Source organism: Colletotrichum aenigma (assembly GCF_013390185.1).
Source record: "Colletotrichum aenigma strain Cg56 chromosome Unknown KSG_Cg56_contig03, whole genome shotgun sequence".
NCBI lineage: Eukaryota > Fungi > Ascomycota > Sordariomycetes > Glomerellales > Glomerellaceae > Colletotrichum > Colletotrichum aenigma.
Genome location: NW_023500909.1, coordinates 1373193 through 1391514, shown reverse-complemented (window position 1 = coordinate 1391514; position 18322 = coordinate 1373193). Strand labels below are relative to the sequence as shown.

The 18322-nt window shown below is 53.0% G+C and overlaps 5 protein-coding genes across 5 annotated transcripts; 2 read left to right on the top strand and 3 right to left on the bottom strand.

Annotated features, from left to right (window-relative positions):
* Nucleotides 1–1044: 1044 nt before the first annotated feature.
* Nucleotides 1045–1531, top strand: CGCA056_v004352 (uncharacterized protein; the record flags this gene model as incomplete). The annotated part of the gene is made up of 3 exons (XM_037319607.1): nucleotides 1045–1183; nucleotides 1252–1435; nucleotides 1495–1531. The coding sequence occupies 3 exons, from the start codon at nucleotides 1045–1047 to the stop codon at nucleotides 1529–1531; spliced, it is 360 nt and encodes a 119-aa protein (XP_037181899.1).
* A 437-nt stretch (nucleotides 1532–1968) lies between these two features.
* Nucleotides 1969–3114, bottom strand: CGCA056_v004351 (uncharacterized protein; the record flags this gene model as incomplete). The annotated part of the gene is made up of 1 exon (XM_037319606.1): nucleotides 1969–3114. The coding sequence occupies one exon, from the start codon at nucleotides 3112–3114 to the stop codon at nucleotides 1969–1971; it is 1146 nt and encodes a 381-aa protein (XP_037181900.1).
* A 1819-nt stretch (nucleotides 3115–4933) lies between these two features.
* Nucleotides 4934–6670, bottom strand: atnC-2 (MFS efflux pump atnC; the record flags this gene model as incomplete). Its single annotated transcript, XM_037319605.1, has 2 exons — nucleotides 4934–6101; nucleotides 6156–6670. The coding sequence occupies 2 exons, from the start codon at nucleotides 6668–6670 to the stop codon at nucleotides 4934–4936; spliced, it is 1683 nt and encodes a 560-aa protein (XP_037181901.1).
* Nucleotides 6671–9594: 2924 nt separating this feature from the next.
* On the bottom strand, nucleotides 9595–10149 carry CGCA056_v004349 (uncharacterized protein; the record flags this gene model as incomplete). The annotated part of the gene is made up of 1 exon (XM_037319604.1): nucleotides 9595–10149. One exon carries the CDS (start codon nucleotides 10147–10149, stop codon nucleotides 9595–9597), a length of 555 nt encoding a protein of 184 aa, XP_037180960.1.
* A 4002-nt stretch (nucleotides 10150–14151) lies between these two features.
* Nucleotides 14152–17957, top strand: klf1-1 (Zinc finger protein klf1; the record flags this gene model as incomplete). The annotated part of the gene is made up of 2 exons (XM_037319603.1): nucleotides 14152–14746; nucleotides 15559–17957. 2 exons carry the CDS (start codon nucleotides 14152–14154, stop codon nucleotides 17955–17957), a joined length of 2994 nt encoding a protein of 997 aa, XP_037180959.1.
* Between the last annotated feature and the right edge of the window lie 365 nt (nucleotides 17958–18322).

The window sequence follows — 18322 nt, the reverse complement described above, 5'->3', positions numbered from 1 at the left end:
TACGTAAACAGGACTGTCTCAGACAATCGCGCCGTTTCAACAGCCGTAGTCTCTGGGTTTTCGATCTGAAATCCGGGTGTGAGGGGTGTCATACTCATCGCATTGATGGTTTCGCTCGCTTGCTTGCTTCTCCTCTGGCAGCTGAGTTTGATCTTCCCAGATTCATGTCGGATTACTCTGCGAATCACGGATCCTCGTCCGAGGACAGGTGTCAAGGTAAGGCGAGGAAGCCCACTTGAAAGCTCGGGTTCGTTCGTTCGTTCGTCCATGTAATGCGGCCTCCGTCTCCTCTCCACATCGAGAGCTGCCGATATCCCGAGCAACCCCGCCAAAACTTCCAAGCTGAACGGGCTTTTTGCGTCAGGCCATGTTTGGGCAAGCTGCACTGTTCGTCAGCCCGCAACGGAACTCGACGTCAGTAGGTATCAAGTAAAGCTCCAATCGGGCTAGACGACACCAGTGACAAGCAAGACAAGACACCGCCTCCTTTGATGTCGTCCCTCCCCGCAAGGGCTTAGCGGCGGACGACGTTTAGTTCAGGCCTCCCGTCTGTTTCTCCCCAGGGACGCGGGCCGGGCGTGGGATATGCCATCTTGCATGGACGACGGGGGAACTAGACCAGACGGGGGTTTCCATGGTCACATTGCACACTTGCGGTGACCTTTGAGACGGTGGAGAGCTAGCTACTTACCTACCTTGTTGTCTACGTCGAGGAAGATCGGACCCTCCACCCCCATGCTACGTACATGTCACTGAGGCGTGGGCAACGGGGTAGGATGGGACGTTGAAGATCAGGGGCTTTTGGGTTTAGGCTCTCTCTCTCTCTCTCGCTTTGCTCGAAATAGAGCACCCCATAGCTAGTAGCTGGAACCCCTCATGCCCATGACGATCACATGAGAAGCTTGGGAAAGATAAGAACCCCTCGAGCTGCCCCTCCATCTGGCTTTGATGTTGTGGGAAGCAACTTTCCAACACAACTCAATTGACTTCAACAATTTCACTCTGTTTCCCACACACCAGTACCACCACTTCAACTCATTCAAAATGTTCGGATTCGGCGAGGCCAAGGAACACCGCGATGCCGTCTACGGCGAGCACGAGTCCAAGCTCTCCCACGAGATCGTCGCCGGCGGCGCTGCCTTTGAGGCCATGAAGCTGTTCGAGGACCGCCAGCGCAAGAACGGTATGTCGCCCTCTACGATTCTCTCCCCTTCATTCGTGGTTGATATGCTGACGTTTGATGTGGCACAGGCGAGCCCGTCAAGCACCAGTTCGCCAAGGAAATGCTCGCCGGCATCGCCGGCGCTGAGGTCGACAAGCTCTTTGAGACCAAGGGCCTTGACTACCTCGACCGCGAGAAGGCCAAGAGGCACGCCGAGAAGCAGGCCGAGCACCTGTACGAGGAGCAGTACGGCGACATGGATGAGTACAACCCGTGAGTTCAGCCACATATCATTAAAGAGATGGGATGGTGAATACTGACAATTTGAGTAGCGAGCGCCGTGGTCGTCACCAGCACATGGACTACTAAAAAGAACGATATAACGGCCGGATGGGATATATAGTACGACGAAATGAAACTATTTGGAACAAACAAAGACCATAAATCGTGATGAGTGTCCTTTTCAGGTTGAAATATCGCGTCATATACGTAGTCCCCTTTGAGGCTATTCCCGTACCCCACAACAAGCGTATGAGCACGTCGACTAAAGCGACATGTCCAGCACTGCGGAGAGCCTGACGACTTGAGATCTCACTCCTTCCAACCGGAGTGTCACTCATGATGCTACCGTCAAAGGGTATATAAACTCCAACCTGTTCTCACCAACATCCAAGGTTGCAGCAACAGCCACCGGGTGCCGAACTTATCATTGATTCGAGACGCGAAAGGATAGTTTGTTCAGTCTGCTCAGACATACAAATAGGTACCAAGAAGCTAAAAACGCAAGTGTACAGCTATACCGACGCTCAGTTATCCCAAGGTTTCGACATTGACCCAGAAGCGGTAGCCATCCCGCCATAAGAACCCTTCCCTTCAGCCGCATTGCCAGCAACAATCTCGAACAGTCTCTCACGCTCCTTCTGGAGCGCCTCCCGAGTTTCGTCAAGCCGTCTCTCCCGCTCCCTGCCGTCCCTCATCAACCTCTCATGCCGGTCCCGCGTCTCATGCAGGAACCGGCTCAGCACCTGCGTACTCTTCTCCGCCGACATCCTCGACTTCTTGATCTCGTCGTGGAAAGCCATATCCGAGAAGATGTTGTCAAACAACACATCCCCCATAAGGTTGCCATGGTTGATGTTCACAGGCGGCAGATCCCCAATGTAAGGCGTCATCCGCTGCGCCTGCATCACCAGCATCCTCGCCTCCTGCGTCGCCGACTCTGCCCGCTGCAGCGCGCTCCGCTCCATCATATCCGACATCGTCCCACCCCCAAACATATCCATCCGCGAATGGCTCAGCGCGCTGTCCATGTTCTTCAACGCATCCCCCATCCGCTTCATCGCGTCCATCAGCAGCTTGATGGCATGCTGCTCCGCCTCCGCCTTGCTCCGCGTGTCCTGGTACGCCCGCATCGCCTGCGACGCCTCCTGCTCCTTGGCGTCCTCCTCAGGATACCCGTTCGTCGGGCCCGCGAAGATAGCCTCGTACAAACTGTCCAGCTCCCGCTGCGCCTCCTCGTGCGTGTGCGCCGCCTCCTCCAGCGGCTGTCGCGCGCGCGTCGCCTCGTCGAGCTGCGTGCGCAGGTTCTTGTTGATCTCCTTCTCGCGGTGCTCCTCCTGCAGCACGTCAAAGTACTCGCGCTCCTCGCGCGCGGCCTTCTCGTCGAACTTGTCACGCTTGCCGACGGCCTTGTGCATGAAGCGCCGCATCACGCTGTCGCGGTACTTTTCATGGTCCTTGAGCTCCTTTTGCCGCCGCGTGTCGAGCTCTTTGACGTGCTTGTCCGAGGCCGCGAGCTGGTGCTCGAGGTCGGCGATGAGGCGGCGCTGCTGGGCCAGGTCGGGCACGGCGTTGTTGGTGGAGGAGAGGGTGCCGAGGAGCTCGCGGTTTTTGACGGCCGCTTGGCGGATTTTGGATTCGAGGTCGGCGGTGGACATCATGCCGGTGGACATCCTGATGGGCACTTGATGGGTGTACTGATGACGGCGGTGCAGATTATGATGTCGTGATGTGATTGAGTGTCGTAAGGTGTTGAGCGGTGTAAAATGAGGCTGTTGTGAGATTACGTAGGATGTAGTAGGTCTAAGTCAGGGGTATCGTTAAATTTGACAAGAAAATCACAACGGCAGTTGAGGGTATCTTCGAGGTGTTGAAAGAGGATTTTGCCTCGTTGTAACTCTTTACGGTGAGATGCTAAACACGAATGACTCTATCATCGCGAGGGGGGATAGCGTCCTTATGAGAACCACGAGAACCCAGGAAGACGACCGTCGCCCGTCGCCCAGCAATCCTTGGTGGCGCATATCCCAACAACTGGCGTGCCAAGATCAAATCAACGGCACGAAGGATTGGAGCAAAACTTCAAGAGTGTAATAGCATGAGAACCATGAGAGCACAAGGTCAGACCATGACATCAGACACCACCCGCGCCAAGGGTCCGGCTGCCTCTGCGGCGCGGCACACGGAACACCACACCCAAATGCGGGGAGCCTACACCTTTTTTTTTTTTTTTCACTGCAAGGCATGGATCGGACGCTGGACTTTCTCCCTGAATGACGGGGATCATCGGTGCTGGTAGGGCTGCGCCACGGACCGAGACGGCGGGACAAGACACTTTAGGCGCTTACGCTGTACGAATAGGCGCTTGCGGACTGACTGAGCAGTACATCATAGATTCATTACCAGCGTGCAGTCCGCCTTATTTGTGCCTGTTTGTCCACTTTGCTCACGGGCACATGCGGATGATGATCCATCCCCCTTCGCATTAGTGGAATCTGCATCACCGCGGAGGTCAACGAGTGGCTCGGTACGAGGGGGGAGACTGAAGTGCCAAGGCTGGAGGATTCGCCCGGGTAAGCTTGCTAAGGAAGCCTAGTTTCTTCGATATCGCGGATCATGATGAGAGGGCTTGTGGCTGGTGAGGCGATCGGGGGCGAGCAGGGATCGTCGTTCCTGACGGTGAAGCAGACACGGCATAGTGCCAGGGGGTTTGGCCTGGGAGTGAGGGCATCGTGGCTTTTGCAGCTACATCGGATTATTCTTTTTTAATCATTGAGGCAAAAGATGCCTTCGTGATTCTGTAAGCTGACTGAGTTCATGTAGAATTGTCGATGGACAATAGCATTATCGTAACATTGGCCAAGTGAGGCATTTCATTATCTTTTTTTCTTCCGCGCTAGGATCACAACCAACGCAACCATTTTTCGAGCCCAAAAATGCCCAATTTCATGCGCGACTGAACCGTCAACACAACACCACGGTAACCCACCACGACCGCCTTATTTCACTCTCCTAACGACCTCAGACAATCAAAGTGGACAGCAACGCTTCAGGTCAGCCTCGTTGGCCCGCCAATAGTGCAAACGTCGCCGCCACGTGGGCGAATGACAGCTGGCGCTGGCGATGCCAGCGAGGCTCACGATATCCACCATCCCTGACGTCTCGCAAGGGTCAACCTCGTTGGTCTCATCATGCTACATGCGCCAATCATAAATGTTGGCCCTGCCCAACACACCATGATAACGAAACAGGGGCAACAAGAGACGTTAGCTCATCGGAAGGGTTTAAATTGAGGCTATCACCGGCAGGGAATTGTTCTGGCGGTGCCAATAATTATGCGAGAAAACTACCCGCGTCGTCGCCGGCTTGCGATACCTTTAATTCCTGTCTACCAATGCTACACCAATTCAGCCTGTGGCCAAACCCTCGTCTATAACAAAAACGCCAATTACCTACTAATACAATGACCTGAAGAGCCAAAACAAGACTTTTTCACCGCCCTTCTTCCACCTGGGGGCCATCGTTGCGCTCACCCGTGTCCTCGTCGTGGCTCTCCAGCTGAATCGGCCCCTTCTTCCTCGGCTCAGTGACTAGTGACAACGCAGCCCACGTCAGCCCAGCAAGCAGCGAGACATAGAACCACGGCAACCCCCTCCAGGCGCCCTTCTTCTCCAGCCCGACGGTGAACGTCCACGCCAGGGCTGGGCCGCCGAGCGGGGAGCCCAGCGTGTCCACCATGCTGATGAGCGCGTACAGCCGCGACGTGTGCTCCTGGTCGACGAACTCGGTGATCATGGCGCGCACCAGCGGCCAGCTCGCCGAGCCGAAGGTCGTGACCGACAGGCCCACCAGAAACACCACAATCTCCCAGCTGCAGCCCTCGATGAAGCCGCCGAGCGCGATCATCAGGTACGAGCCCTTGGCGAGCAGCGCGTCCTTCCCGAAGCCCGAGCAGCGGAAGCGGCCTCGCGGGTTCGTCAGCACCTTGGACAGCCAGGGGAGGATGAAGAGGATGCCGAGGTGGAGGAAGCTGAGCGGCGACAGCAGGAAGGACGTCTGCGCGAGCGTCCAGCCGAAGTGCTTGCTGACGTACTGCGAGAGCGTGCTGGAGTGCGAGGCGTGCAGCGCGCTGGCGAGCAGGGAGGGCACCAGGCAGAGGAGGATGTTGCGGTTGCGGAGGATGTTCATGGACTGCTGCAGCTCGCGCAGGCCGTTGGCGAAGGAGTCGCGGACGGCGTGGGCGAGGGGAACCTGGGGTTTGGGGGGGCTGTCGGTCTTGACGCGGAGGGTCTCGGGGAGGAGGGCGCAGATGAGGAAGATGGGCGGGGTGAAGAGGAAGACGAGCTTGATGGGCAGCCAGGGGCCGTACTGCTCCATGAGGTAGCCGGCGGTGACGGGGCCGATGAGGCCGCCGAGGACGGCGCCGACGGAGAGGTAGACGAAGTTGGAGGCGCGGTCCTTCTCGGTGCTGATGTCGGCGGCGATGGCGTACACGTTATTGAACATGACGACGATGCCCCCGCCGATGACGCCGAAGACCATGCCGACGAAGAGGAAGTAGATGTTGGCCTCTGGGAAGAAGGAGAGCATCAGGGGCGCCCAGCTGAAGGTGAGGACGGTGCCGAAGTAGGCGAGCAGGAGTACCGCTTTGCGTCCGATTCTGAAATGTGTTGGCATGCTTGTGATCTTCATGCATGGGGGTGCGACAACTCACCTGTCAGAAAGGATGCCATAGGGAAAGGCGACGAGCATGTTGATGATAGCGCCAAGCAGCGACTGCCACCCAAACAGCCACGCCATATCCTTCTGCACCGGGTCCACCTTGCACTTCATCTCGGGGATCGTCTCCGAGTGCGGCAGCCGGTAGTGCTTGTGGCAGATGTCGTCCTCGATGAGCCGCAGCATCGGGATCATGAGCAGCGTGCCGCTCGTCGTGATGGAGAACTTGAGCAGCGCCAGCATGAGTATGACGGCGCGCGGCGAGCGCACCTGGAACCGCAGCAGCGCGTCGTTGATGCGCACCCCGACGGCCCAGAGCGCGCTCCCCACGGCGCTGCTGCCGTTGCCGCCGCCGGCCCAGCCGCCGAGCCCCGGGGGCGACCTGCTCCATTTCGACCGCGTCTGCTCAAAGGCCCGGACCGGCGCGGCGTCGGCGGGCAGGCCTTCTAGGTCGGCGAACTCGGCACCCATGAGGTGTGCGGCCTCCACTTCATCTGACAAACGTGGCATTCTGACTTTTGAGAAGGCCGGTTTGCTGGAGCAGCAAACCCTAAGCCACTGGGATTAGAATAAGAATATAGAAGAAAGGGGAAAGGGAAAGTGATGATCTTGAGCGTACAAAGGAAAAATGTCAAAGGGAGCGGATGGGAGGAAAGGGGGAATGAGTGCAAGCTGACGACGCATCTGGAGATTCAAACTCCATCGCCAAGCTCTCTCTCCAGTTTCAGCTGCGCCCGCGGCGCGCGGGTGCCAGCTTTGGCCCCGAAGCTTGCCGGAGCAGGCCTCGCAGGGCGATCTGGGTCATCTCCAGGATGTTGGTCGGCGACCCCTGAGTCGCGATATGGCGATACCTCCATCGTGGTGTAAAATGGCCCGATATGAGAGTATCTTGCTAACACAAACGCCCACAAGCCAATCTGCAAGCTCCGCTGGTCCCCCAAATTCACGCGTATTCGCCTAAGCAATGACAGCTTATTTTAGCACTGGTCAGCTCCCTAGCAGGGGCCTACCGTGCTGCCGGGCTCGCTGAACGCGCCGGACCGACACTTTTAAGCAGCCGGTCCGCAGCGGAGGTTAAAGCTTGCTGTTCCGTTCTCTCCGGTGCACTCTAGTAGCTCTCACGGTGCTCTATGAAGCTTCCGTGGAAGCGATGCGGTATTTAATAGACATGAAGCTTGTTGATTTTTATCTGTCCAATATTCAGTGTTATGAAAGAGCGCATGGAAGCGGAAAGGATCCTATTGAGATGAGATATCTGGGCGGTGTTCACCACACCCGAACATCTACACATGTTGCTTTCATAATTGAAGCTCAGCGTGACTAACGACGATACGTCGCGCTGAACTTGTAGCGGGGAATCGAGCGCGCGAGAACAGGTAAGTAACCAAATATTGATTAGGCGTGCGGCGATAAACATGCCAGTGTGAGATTTACGGTTACAGTAAGTAGTGATTTCTGTAAGTCCATGTAGGGAACGCATTGAGATTATCCAGGTGACAGCCAAAAACCTGCCAGATTGGAGAGAGAAAAAAAAAAAAAAAAAAAAGAAAAAAAAAGGGAAGAAGAAGAAGAAAAACCCTTATGAGTATTCTCACGGATTCTCAACCACAGGGAAACACATCGTTACTAGCACCAAGTGATGTAAAACATTCTGATATTGCTTTTCATATTTCAATTATAGACCAATCTCTTTTATCACTACCTTAGCTAAACAAATAAGCTCAGATCGACCGTCCGCCTTTGACGTTTATTGATATTCAGTCGACTCATGAAATTGGATGGGTCTTTCATTCGTCAAAAATCTCCAGGATTGACCGTGACGAAGATCCTCTCCTAGGCATTTTTTCCAGAAATCCCATGATTGATGCCCAGTCATCGTGCGTCTCAGTTCCATAGTCGTACCAGGCACGGATGACCATCGTGTACTTATCCGGGCACAAGATTGAGTACTCTGTTCTGTCGGAACAGTTCGCACACTTTTCTTTGAACTCTTTACCAACATTACAAACCGCTTCCCAGAAGCTCTTATCGAAGGGTGTGCTTGAATATGTCCTCTGTAAACGATGTTTCTCCACGAGATCCCACACTTTCAAGGAACTGTACGTGAAAGCTATGATCATGTGAAAACAAACTAGCGTCGCCCGTCTGGTTTGCGAGTGTACGTCTTCAAAGTGGCGCTCGCCGTAACTTTTGAATATCCATTCATTCCTCAGAAAATACCTGCCAGAGATGATTTTTGGTACGGCCGCGTAGTACTGAAGGTGATCATATTTGTCGGGTTGACAGTATGGAGTCATGAGGTTCTCGAGATACTCTTGATGAATGTTCCCGAGCCGAGATAATTTCAAAGCTGTTTGGACGTGTCGAGGACGAACTCTATACGGATTGAGCGACATATCTGGCCACCTATCATGCCCCGATCCCAAACAAGGAGGCATAACGTGGTTCTGGGGCACACCGTCCCCGTCGATTCGATGCATTCTATGGCAATTTTGGCACACTGAATGATTGGACGAGTCGAACGCAAGCTTGGCCCAGAATACGAGCTTTCCTACGAAAGGAAGTTGGCGAAGAAATTGTTTCCAGTCCCTTCTGTGCGAGGGCTCGAAAGCGGGCGCAGGTCCTCGAGAGGATCACCACACTGACAATATCGAGGTAGTCGATGGTGTTCAGGAGAAGCTCTGGGGGTAGTCGAAGGAGATGAGCTCGTGCGATCGTCTTAAGAGAACGAGTGTTGCGGAGATCGAAGCCGCTGTGGGACGTCGTGTTGTCGATATTTGTCATGATGGGCGTGGACTTGAGTTGTTGTTTGGTAACTCATCAACTGGAATCTAGTATGCATACAATGCAATTTCTGCGGTAAATCTCTCATTGCCGAATAGAGTTTATGACATATTTGCGGGCCTACAGTGCAAAAGTTGGAAGCATTTGTGTAAAACAGCACCAACCTTGAGAACCAATAGGCTTTCCACCCATGCGTCTTTGGTCGGGTGATGTGGCGTAAACTTTGATGCGTACGCTTCAGGTTGGATAGACAAACAGGTAATCGTTCTGGCTGTGAACATCACAGCCGAGCAGAACCTAGAATGGTTGGCCTTGGGATTCAGGTTGACGGATTCATGATCAGCGGTGAGCTTTAAGAGATTCAGTGATCAGGGCAGGTACCTACCCTGTGTTCATTAGCATTGCAACGCCTGGATAATGTATCTTCTGTGCTCATCTGATTAGTCGGAATGGACGCGCAGCCCAGGATTTGCTATTTCCTCCTACGGTTGGCCAAAGTGCAGCAATAATCCTCAAAATATCAAAATTTCTCACGAGACACTTGAACTGGATGTGATAATCGAGTTAGGTGAGTTTACATCCAGGCCGAACAGAGCATCGTTATCAACGTTGTAGTGCGTAGTTGCATGTTTAGCAGTGAAAGATCCACGTTATTTGTTGTATAGCCTCCTGATGGAGGGCTTCCTATATCTGCAGTGATTACGGTCTTCTAACCACAGGTTATCCTCAACGTACCAAGAGCGAATAACTACCGTATACTGATTAGGACACCATATTGCGTACTCCACTGCGCACTTATAGCAACTGTTGCTGAAGCCGTGCCCTATATAGCTGATAGCAGACCGGAAGTCGTTCTCGAATTCAGGTTCGCATAAATGACTTGGTCGTTCCCAATCAAGATATTGTCTCTCATTCAAACTGTGCGCAATGCCCAAGTGTGGGCAGACGAGCGGAATTCCCTCCAGTTGCTTGTTGATGGTAAACATTTCCTTGTTCCAGGGATACTCGCAACCGCGGCTATCGAAGATGCTCTGAAATTTCCATTGCTTCTGCAGAAGGAAATTTCCATCGACGATCTTTGGCACGGCGCGGTAGTGCCTGAGACAGCTACCCTTCAGGGCGCGGCGATATATGCTGAACGGTGCCATAATCTTCTTGAAGTATGCATTGTTGATGTTTCCAAGGCGAGAAAGCTTCAGGGCCATTTGCGCATGCACCGAGCGCATCTGGTACGGATCGAGTGTCCTGAGGCTAGCCCTACGATTGTTTCTTTGGCAAGATGGTGTCCACTGTTTATGTGGCACATATCTTTGGTTGATGGGTTCGATTTTGTGACATGAGTGGCAGAACCAGTGGTTTGGCATATCGTGGACGATTCTTAACCAGACCTTCTCGTATGCCCACCATTCGCGAGATATAGGTGCCCAATCCGTATCGAGAAAGATCCGAAACGAAGCGCAAGTTCTTGACAGAATCGCCTTGTCGATGATTCCGAGGTGTTCGATGATTTGCAGCACAAGCTCCACGGGTAGTTGTAAAATGGCTGAATTATCGTTGCTTGTTCTGTTTGTTATTTGGTAGCGAGCTTGGCGCAGGCCTGTATTGGTCTCGGTGTCCGTCATTGTTGGTTGGGATAAAGATTGTACGAAACGAGATTTAATCAACTTGCACGGTATTGAGAAAAGGAAGAAAACCCAAGTCCTCGAGCAGCGTTCGGGTTCATTTTCTTTCTTCGAATAGGATGAAAGAGATCACCTCTGTGGACCATTCTTTCCCGATAACAAAGTTTAGAAATCTGGCGGACATTGGTGCTCTTTGGGTCTGTGCGTGTATTCTGTCAACTTTTACCTGTATGAAGCTGGCGGAGACATACACGAGGACCAGGATGGATCACGTAGAAACCTCTATAGCTATGCCATGGAGGATATAAAGGGCTGCCAGCTGCCTTTTGGAGTTTTCCTATAACATGACAACTAATCATTCCGTTACTTCAACACCAAGATGTGCCTGTCATCCTCACTGAGCTACATCACAAACCTTCCCAACCGCCTGAGGGGCGGTTCCAACCCGACTGTCACCGCCCAGAAGCATGATGCTGAATTCGGCATGTCTCTTAGCCGAAGACGTAGCCCTCATACGGCAGGCTTGGCTCATTCCGAACCGCAAAATTCAAAGGATTTTAGGCAGCTATCAGAAACCAGGGTAACAGGGGACGATCTACCCCGCGAGTTAGCCACGCAGATTCTTGAGAATGTGGTAGTCCAGAAGGAACGCTAGCATTCTGTCCGGCCACATCACCCCTGACACCTTGGCCAACACCATCCGAGGCTCGCGGCTGTTATGTTTGCAAAAGTTACGCCTTGTGATAGACGTAGATCTATCGGGCTTCACGACTATTGTCGACTACCCACGGCGTCGAATGAGACTGGGGGCTGACTTCGCCGATGTGATGGACGGTTTCTTCGACACAATGGCCGCTTGGAAGCGCGACGCGTCGTTCGACTTGGATATCCACGAGGACCAGTCATGCGGCCATCATCTCAATCATTTGGGCAGCAAACTCGCTCAGGGCACCCTGCGGACAGTCCACTGCGTCCGTTCCATCCGGCATCTGGAATTCAACTGCGACAGATGCCGGTGTTGTTCCTATCGGGGACTCTTGTCATATCTATGCTCAGCCATGAAAGGATCAGACAACTTAAGGAGATCTCGTACGGGTACCAAGAGCGGGTTGGTCGCAACCGCTCGATACAATACGAGCGCTGGGACTTCCTGCCGCTTGCAGTCGAATCACTCACCGTACGTGACATGGACGAGCATGGATACTGGTATCGTCCGTCGACAGTTTTCAGAACATCTCTTCTCAGCGCCAGGCATCAACTTAGGACCTTTCGTTGCTCAAAAGCTATAGACGCAAGTCTTCTCAAGGGTCCACGATTAGTCTTGTTAAGGTGGCCATTTCTTCAACATCTGTCGATGACCTTCTTTGGTCTAGGACTAGCCGTGGAAGATCATGCCGACATGATGATGAATATGGCTAAAGTCGCTTGAGGAATTCCCGAGATCAAGCAATTTGAACTTTGGTTTACAGGACAAGATGCAGGAGCACGGGATGCGGGCCACTTTTGCTACACTGTCGACAACAAAAAAGCTCATGCTGTATGGAGTATGAACCGGGAGTTTGATTTATCGGAGATTATCGAGAGTGAATGGGACATCACGGCCAGACAACACACGTCGCGAGGTCTCACAACAGAGATCCGCAGTACAAACCTTGCCCCTGGCGATGTAATACAAGCTCTGCCACCGGCTCGAGAGGAGGCAGCTTTCTTCAGCGAACGTTCTTAAGCTACAGATCGCTCTCAGAAGCAAAAGTTTGAGTATCATACGGACATCGATTTGAGTATAGACGTGAGTATGAAATCTGGGGCGGTGACCAGTTTCATAGATGGGAAGAAGACGACAGTTATCCGTGGTCAGGAGACAAATCAGAAGACAATTATTCGTCGTCAGGAGACGAATCAGAGGACAACTAACCAATCGAACTCAAGTGAACGCCTAGATGTAGACGAGAGTCATTTGGGTCCTTTCGAGAGGCCCGAAGCAACCGCGAGTGAGCTCTTTTGAACGGATCTGGCACTTTCATACCGAACTAGCTTAAAATCATTTGTATCAACTGACAGTCCGACTGAGTTTCACATGGCTGAATACGCTGTTTAGTGCATGTATCTCACCAGTGCAACGTATCGTGACTCGTAGTTTCTGACTCGCTTCTTAGAACTGACCATACGTCTATGTGTTGCGACTCATGCTCCAAGCCTAGGTCGTTTCGTAATTTCCCCGGCCTAGGGTTGTACGGCGAAGGCTGATTGATGTAACAAGCTTTACAACCGTCCGGACTCTAGACGGACTCCGGATGAACAGTTTCAGGTTGATATTAAGTTGTAGATCTACCTAGTTTCGGATCATCATAAAGTCGCCGGTGGGTTGGTACGATAGCCCGCCGGCAGACTACGGACGGCTCCGTCAAGGGCACATCAGAGCATTTGAAGGCGACGATAAAAGGCAGAGCATGGGAACCTCAGCGACTCAAACCATTCATTTCATTTTCATCCCATCATCCTGTCGCCTACCACTTAAAGTTTTATCATTCAATAACTATCGTCAACCTTCTTCGTTCTCACGAAGATCAATATGCACGTCAAATCCATCGCTATTACCCTTCTGGCTTACGCCGCCGCAGCGTACGCGGCGTCGTGCAGCGGAGACTTCTGCGGCAGCGTTGACTGCAGGAAGCAACCCGGAGAACCTAGCTGCATCAACATTTCTAGCGGTTGCACATGTCTTTTGCCTTGAGAGCTTTTGATTTCCTATGGTAAGTGTTGTGCTTACTGTCTGCCTTACTTGAACTGACTTAAGCTCTTGCTTAGGACTGCCGCATTGAGGCTGTAAGCAATACCTCGTCGCAGTATTTAGAACTTAGAACAATCAACTATTTTAACAAAATTGTGCGGCGCAATATACGGTGTGCTCATCAAAACTCCACACTCGCACTATCCGAGCAGATGTTTCAACCCATGTCGCCGGGTTATGTTTGTCTTTCCCTTTTATCGTTCCGATCAAAAAAAAAGGTCCCTTCTGTGGTCCTTTTCGTTTTCCTTGTCATCGTTACTGGCGTCGTTGACATCGTTCCTAGTGTCATTCATGGCAGAGATGTCGCTGACTACGACATGCGGAATCCCGAAGTCCCTAATTTTAGATGACGGAACACCGCTAAACAAATTAAATGGTAAGCTTCAAATATGCTCATGAGGCTGAACGTGGCGATTCGATGCACACACCTGACGGCTCGGTGTGAGTCACCGGGCACGGGCTCAAACCTCCTCAACACAGGGCAGCTTGCTTGGTGAGATGGCGAGACACCATTAATACCCGGATTTGTACAAAAGTCCAGTGGCAGTTTCTCTCGTTTTGTCTTGTACATCAACGAATTTCAGAGATAAATTACGTATTTTGAAGCCACGGCGAATTTCAAACCTCGCCTCCTCACTGAACCCCAGTTACGGCGCCACGAAGAGTGTGCCCTGGAGAACGCCAAAATGGCCGATTGTTGGAGCGGCGAGCATGTGGTGTTTCTTACCTTCAACTTTTCGGAGAAGTATAAATGTCGCTAATATACGCTCATGCCATCACTGCAGCTGGATATCATGGCACCAGCCGACAAGCCCACCTGGCTCTCATCGGTCGGTGATGACAAGAAGCCGATGCGGCAACTCTGTCGGCGAACGATCCGGATGCTGGAAGGGACTAAGTGCAACAAGAAAGTGCGACCAGAGCCATGGTACATGCGGGTTGACTCGAACCAGACGTTTGAGCTGTACAGCGACGATGCGATGAAGAAGGCGCCGGGAATTATCGATGAGCTATCGGCGGATTATGCGGCCATGGGTGTTGTGACGCATGACATCCGGCACACGACGAGGGCGCTGGAGATTTTTGATATGAAGCTGCCGGCGAAAGCTGTACTGGTCGACTTGATCAAGGTGTTGGAACATCAGACTAGGGATGACGGGGTGCCGGAGGAGTTGGCGGCGTACACGGACGACAACATTGCGGTGCGGAACGGGCGGTATGATCGCAAGGCCGGAGTGTCAGGTGGACGGCTCGGGATGCCGTATATTCGGTTGCTGGAGATTGTCAGCCCTGCCGCCGGGGCTCATCGGCGTGATTTCCAAAAGGCCGAAAGGGAGGATACTGCGTTGAGGAGGATTGCCGGGAGGCTGAGGAATGGGTGGAGAGCCTGTTAGTTTAGCTAAATGGCATTCAGCCCCGGGCTTCATTGGGTCTTCAACGAACTGTCGCTTCGGCGGTTAAACGGATGAGTTGTACCTGGAGTGAGAGTGAGTGAGTGAGTGAGTGAGTGAGTGAGTGAGTGAGTGAGTGAGTGAGATGGAAGAATTGTGAAAACGCCAATGGACCGTGCGGCACTGTCATTTTTCGCTGCAGGAGCGACGCGTGGGGGTCCACTTTCCTCGTTCCAGTTGGCCGATTTTGAGTCTCCCCCATCATTCTTTCAGGGAAAGGACGGCCGAGATGTGTGGGGAAGGGGGGCCCTTTTGGGGGAGCTCGCCCATTCCCCGCGTTGAGTCTTGACCCAGCCGCCTGAGGCGGAACTTTGCCAATCTCATCCCCAATTTCAACGATTTCCATCGACATATCTTCAACTTCGCGGCGCACCTCACCGCGTCCTCACCGATGCCGACTCCACCGTGTCCGACGTTGTCTACGCATTGATACGGCGATAATTCCCAAGCGAAGACTGCCTCAGCCACGACGAGCAACCCACTGCCACCGACCATGTCCCCATAGCTACCGTTCATGGCGAGCCACCCTTCTCCAACCCAGCATGGCGTTGCTGGTAACTACAAACGCGCCAGTCGAAAGGGCGCACCTCGACGATTCGTGTGCGACCATCCAGGATGCGAGAAGCTGTACTCAAGGGCGGAGCATCTGCAGAGACATCAACTGAACCGTAAGAAGCTTCGAAGCCCATGCGCGGTCTCACCTGCGCGTCTTAGATGTGCCAAGGACAAGTCAATTGACGCGACTCGCAGACAACCCCAAAGAGATCTTCATTTGCGATGTCCCGGGATGCGACCAAAAGTTCGTTCGAGCTGACCTACTGAGCCGGCACAAGAAGCGACACTCATCTTCATATATCCCCCGTAACCGCGCACCAAGTTTCAGCACTTCCGCTGCCTCTAACGGCCTGTCTGGCGTCGCCGTGTCGTCGCCAACGGCTGCCACCCCCGCCCGACCGGTATTCACTCAGCCAGTCCAGCCATCGTCGTCGGCCGGCCCGCACGATGCGGCCATCCTGCTGACTCCCGACTCTAACGCCACCCCAACGCCTACAACGGGCGCACCTAATGCATCATTAACAGCCAGAGTTGGCCAACCATCAACATGGCCATCAATAGACGATATCTCCGTCAACATGATGCGCCCGAAATCCGATCTATTCGGCCGGGATCAGCCGCCGATACCCGCAGAATCATCAATCATGCCGTCTTTCAATGCAATGGACTTTCAATCGGACGAAGCACTACTATCCCGAGAGAACTTTGCCGTCTGGCTGTTCGATCCTCAAGCAAGTTTCAGCGACTTCAATGGCGTCGCAAACCTCCCTTTCCTCGAGGGAGGCTTGGAATCGACCTTCAACAACAATATCCACTATGACTATGAGTCTTTGACCAGCCGTTCACAGCTAGACCCGACACCGCCAAGGCAAGTGGATGTCAGCGATGAACTCATTGGTGAACACCGACGCCAAGAAGTTTTAAGATGGCTGCAGGTCTTTCGTCAGAAGCAACCGAAGTACGAGCACCGCATTATCAACTTGGTGCAAGAAAGTGGTGGAGATCTCCCCGCACTAAACCTCGACATGATGCGCGACTGTTTGCAGGAGTACTGGAAGAACGTTGCGTCAAGGCTACCCATCGTCCATCAACCGACATTTGCAGCAAATCGATGTTCAATTTTCCTACTCATGGTCATGATTGCGCTAGGAGCTGCATCTTTGAGCAGCAGAGACTCGACAGGAAACCTGGAGCAATACGGAGGGTTCGCCGATGTCGTCATATCCAGCGTTCGTTGGGAGATCCTTACAGCTGAAGAGGCATCACCGCCGGTGGGATTGGCAATTGCGCAGTCACTATTACTCCTGGAGTTCTACGAGAAGATGTTCTCGTCAAGGCGATTCCATGAGCGAGCTCACATCTATCACTCCGCCACCTTGACCCTCCTCAGGAGAGGTAGTCCTCTTATTGGAAGAGCGGGGAGTGAATCGCCGCCGGAAGAACAGGCCCCCACCTCCAACGATGCAGCATCATTGGACTCTAGGACATGGTGGGTGCGATGGGCCGAGTCGGAAGCGATGCATCGCGTCGTGTTTGCTGCCTTCATGTTAGACATCATCCACGCGGCCATGTTTGGACACACAGCGGACATGGCACCCCATGAGATCCGACTTCCTCTGCCTTGTGATGATGCTCTTTGGACAGCTGCCACTCCTGACGTATTCCGCCAGCTCGATGGCAACTACCGCATGTACGGCATCAAACAGGTTTCCTTCCTCGATGGACTGAAGAGCGCTCTACATGGCCAGGAGGTTAAGACACATACTTTCGGACGGATGATCATCATGTCAGGTCTACTGAGTGTTGGGTGGCATCTGTCCCATCGAGAATCCCACCTCAAGTGGCTTGACCTGCGTACACCGAGTACTGAGACGCACGACAGCTGGAAGAAGATCTTGCTGCGGGCTTTTGACGAATGGAAGGAGAGCTTCGACAAGGCCGTCGGTGCGAACGACACACCTGAAGCACCAGGTCAACCATCGAGCCCCAATGGTCCGATTCACTCAGCCGCTGCACTCTATCACTTAGCATACATCAGCCTTCACGTTGACATTGTTGACTGCCAAGTATACGCCGGCGCCAAGCGTTTGGTTGGACGTAAGGTTTCCACACGAGATCATTCAAATGCCGTTGCGCGGATGAGGACCTGGTCCAACGCAGCCTCAACACGACAGGCCGTCCTCCACTCTTTCAAACTGCTCTACCGCGTCCTCGTGGACCAGAGAGGACCTAAACGGCGAACAAGTAGTTTCGGTTCACTTCCTGAGCCGGTTTCAGTCTTCTACTCATGCCGCACCGAGCCTGATCCACATCGCCCGTGGATCATGTACTATGCGGCGTTGACGATCTGGTCATTTGTTCAAGCACTTGGTATCCCAAATAAGAACGCCCCACCTGGACGGTACAGCGAAATCGCCAGGTACCTAGCCCACTTTGCCACACTGGACGAGTTGAATGATGAATCAGCGATGGACCTGAATGAGAGACTGCCAGAACTCCTCGACTTATTGAAGACGAGCCTCGAGCAGTCCCATTCCGAGTTGCTGCGGGAAGCAAGTGACCGATTGAAGCTCTGCCGAGAAATGCTGCGGTAGTTCACGCCAACAAGTCACTTATGCACAGGAAGTCGGTTGTTGTCGCACGCGATATGTACTTATCGATCACGGCGTCTTATTTGTGTGGCAAACCCTTTTCGTCGGTGGGGGGACCTTGCGGGACGAACTTTACGTGATTTCTGCGGCGAGGGGCTTACTCATACCTGAGAACCTCACTGGTTGCTCATATCCCGGGACTGGATGGCCATGGAAGAGCGTAACAAGTCGGTCGGGAGTTGGCTTCATTAATAATACCCTACCTAGTTCAAAACAATTTGACGAAGGCTTCTTTGATCACCTCTTTTGTATAACAAGTGGAGAGCATCTGATAATGACAAGAGACGCCTTCAACTGTCTACAGCCGT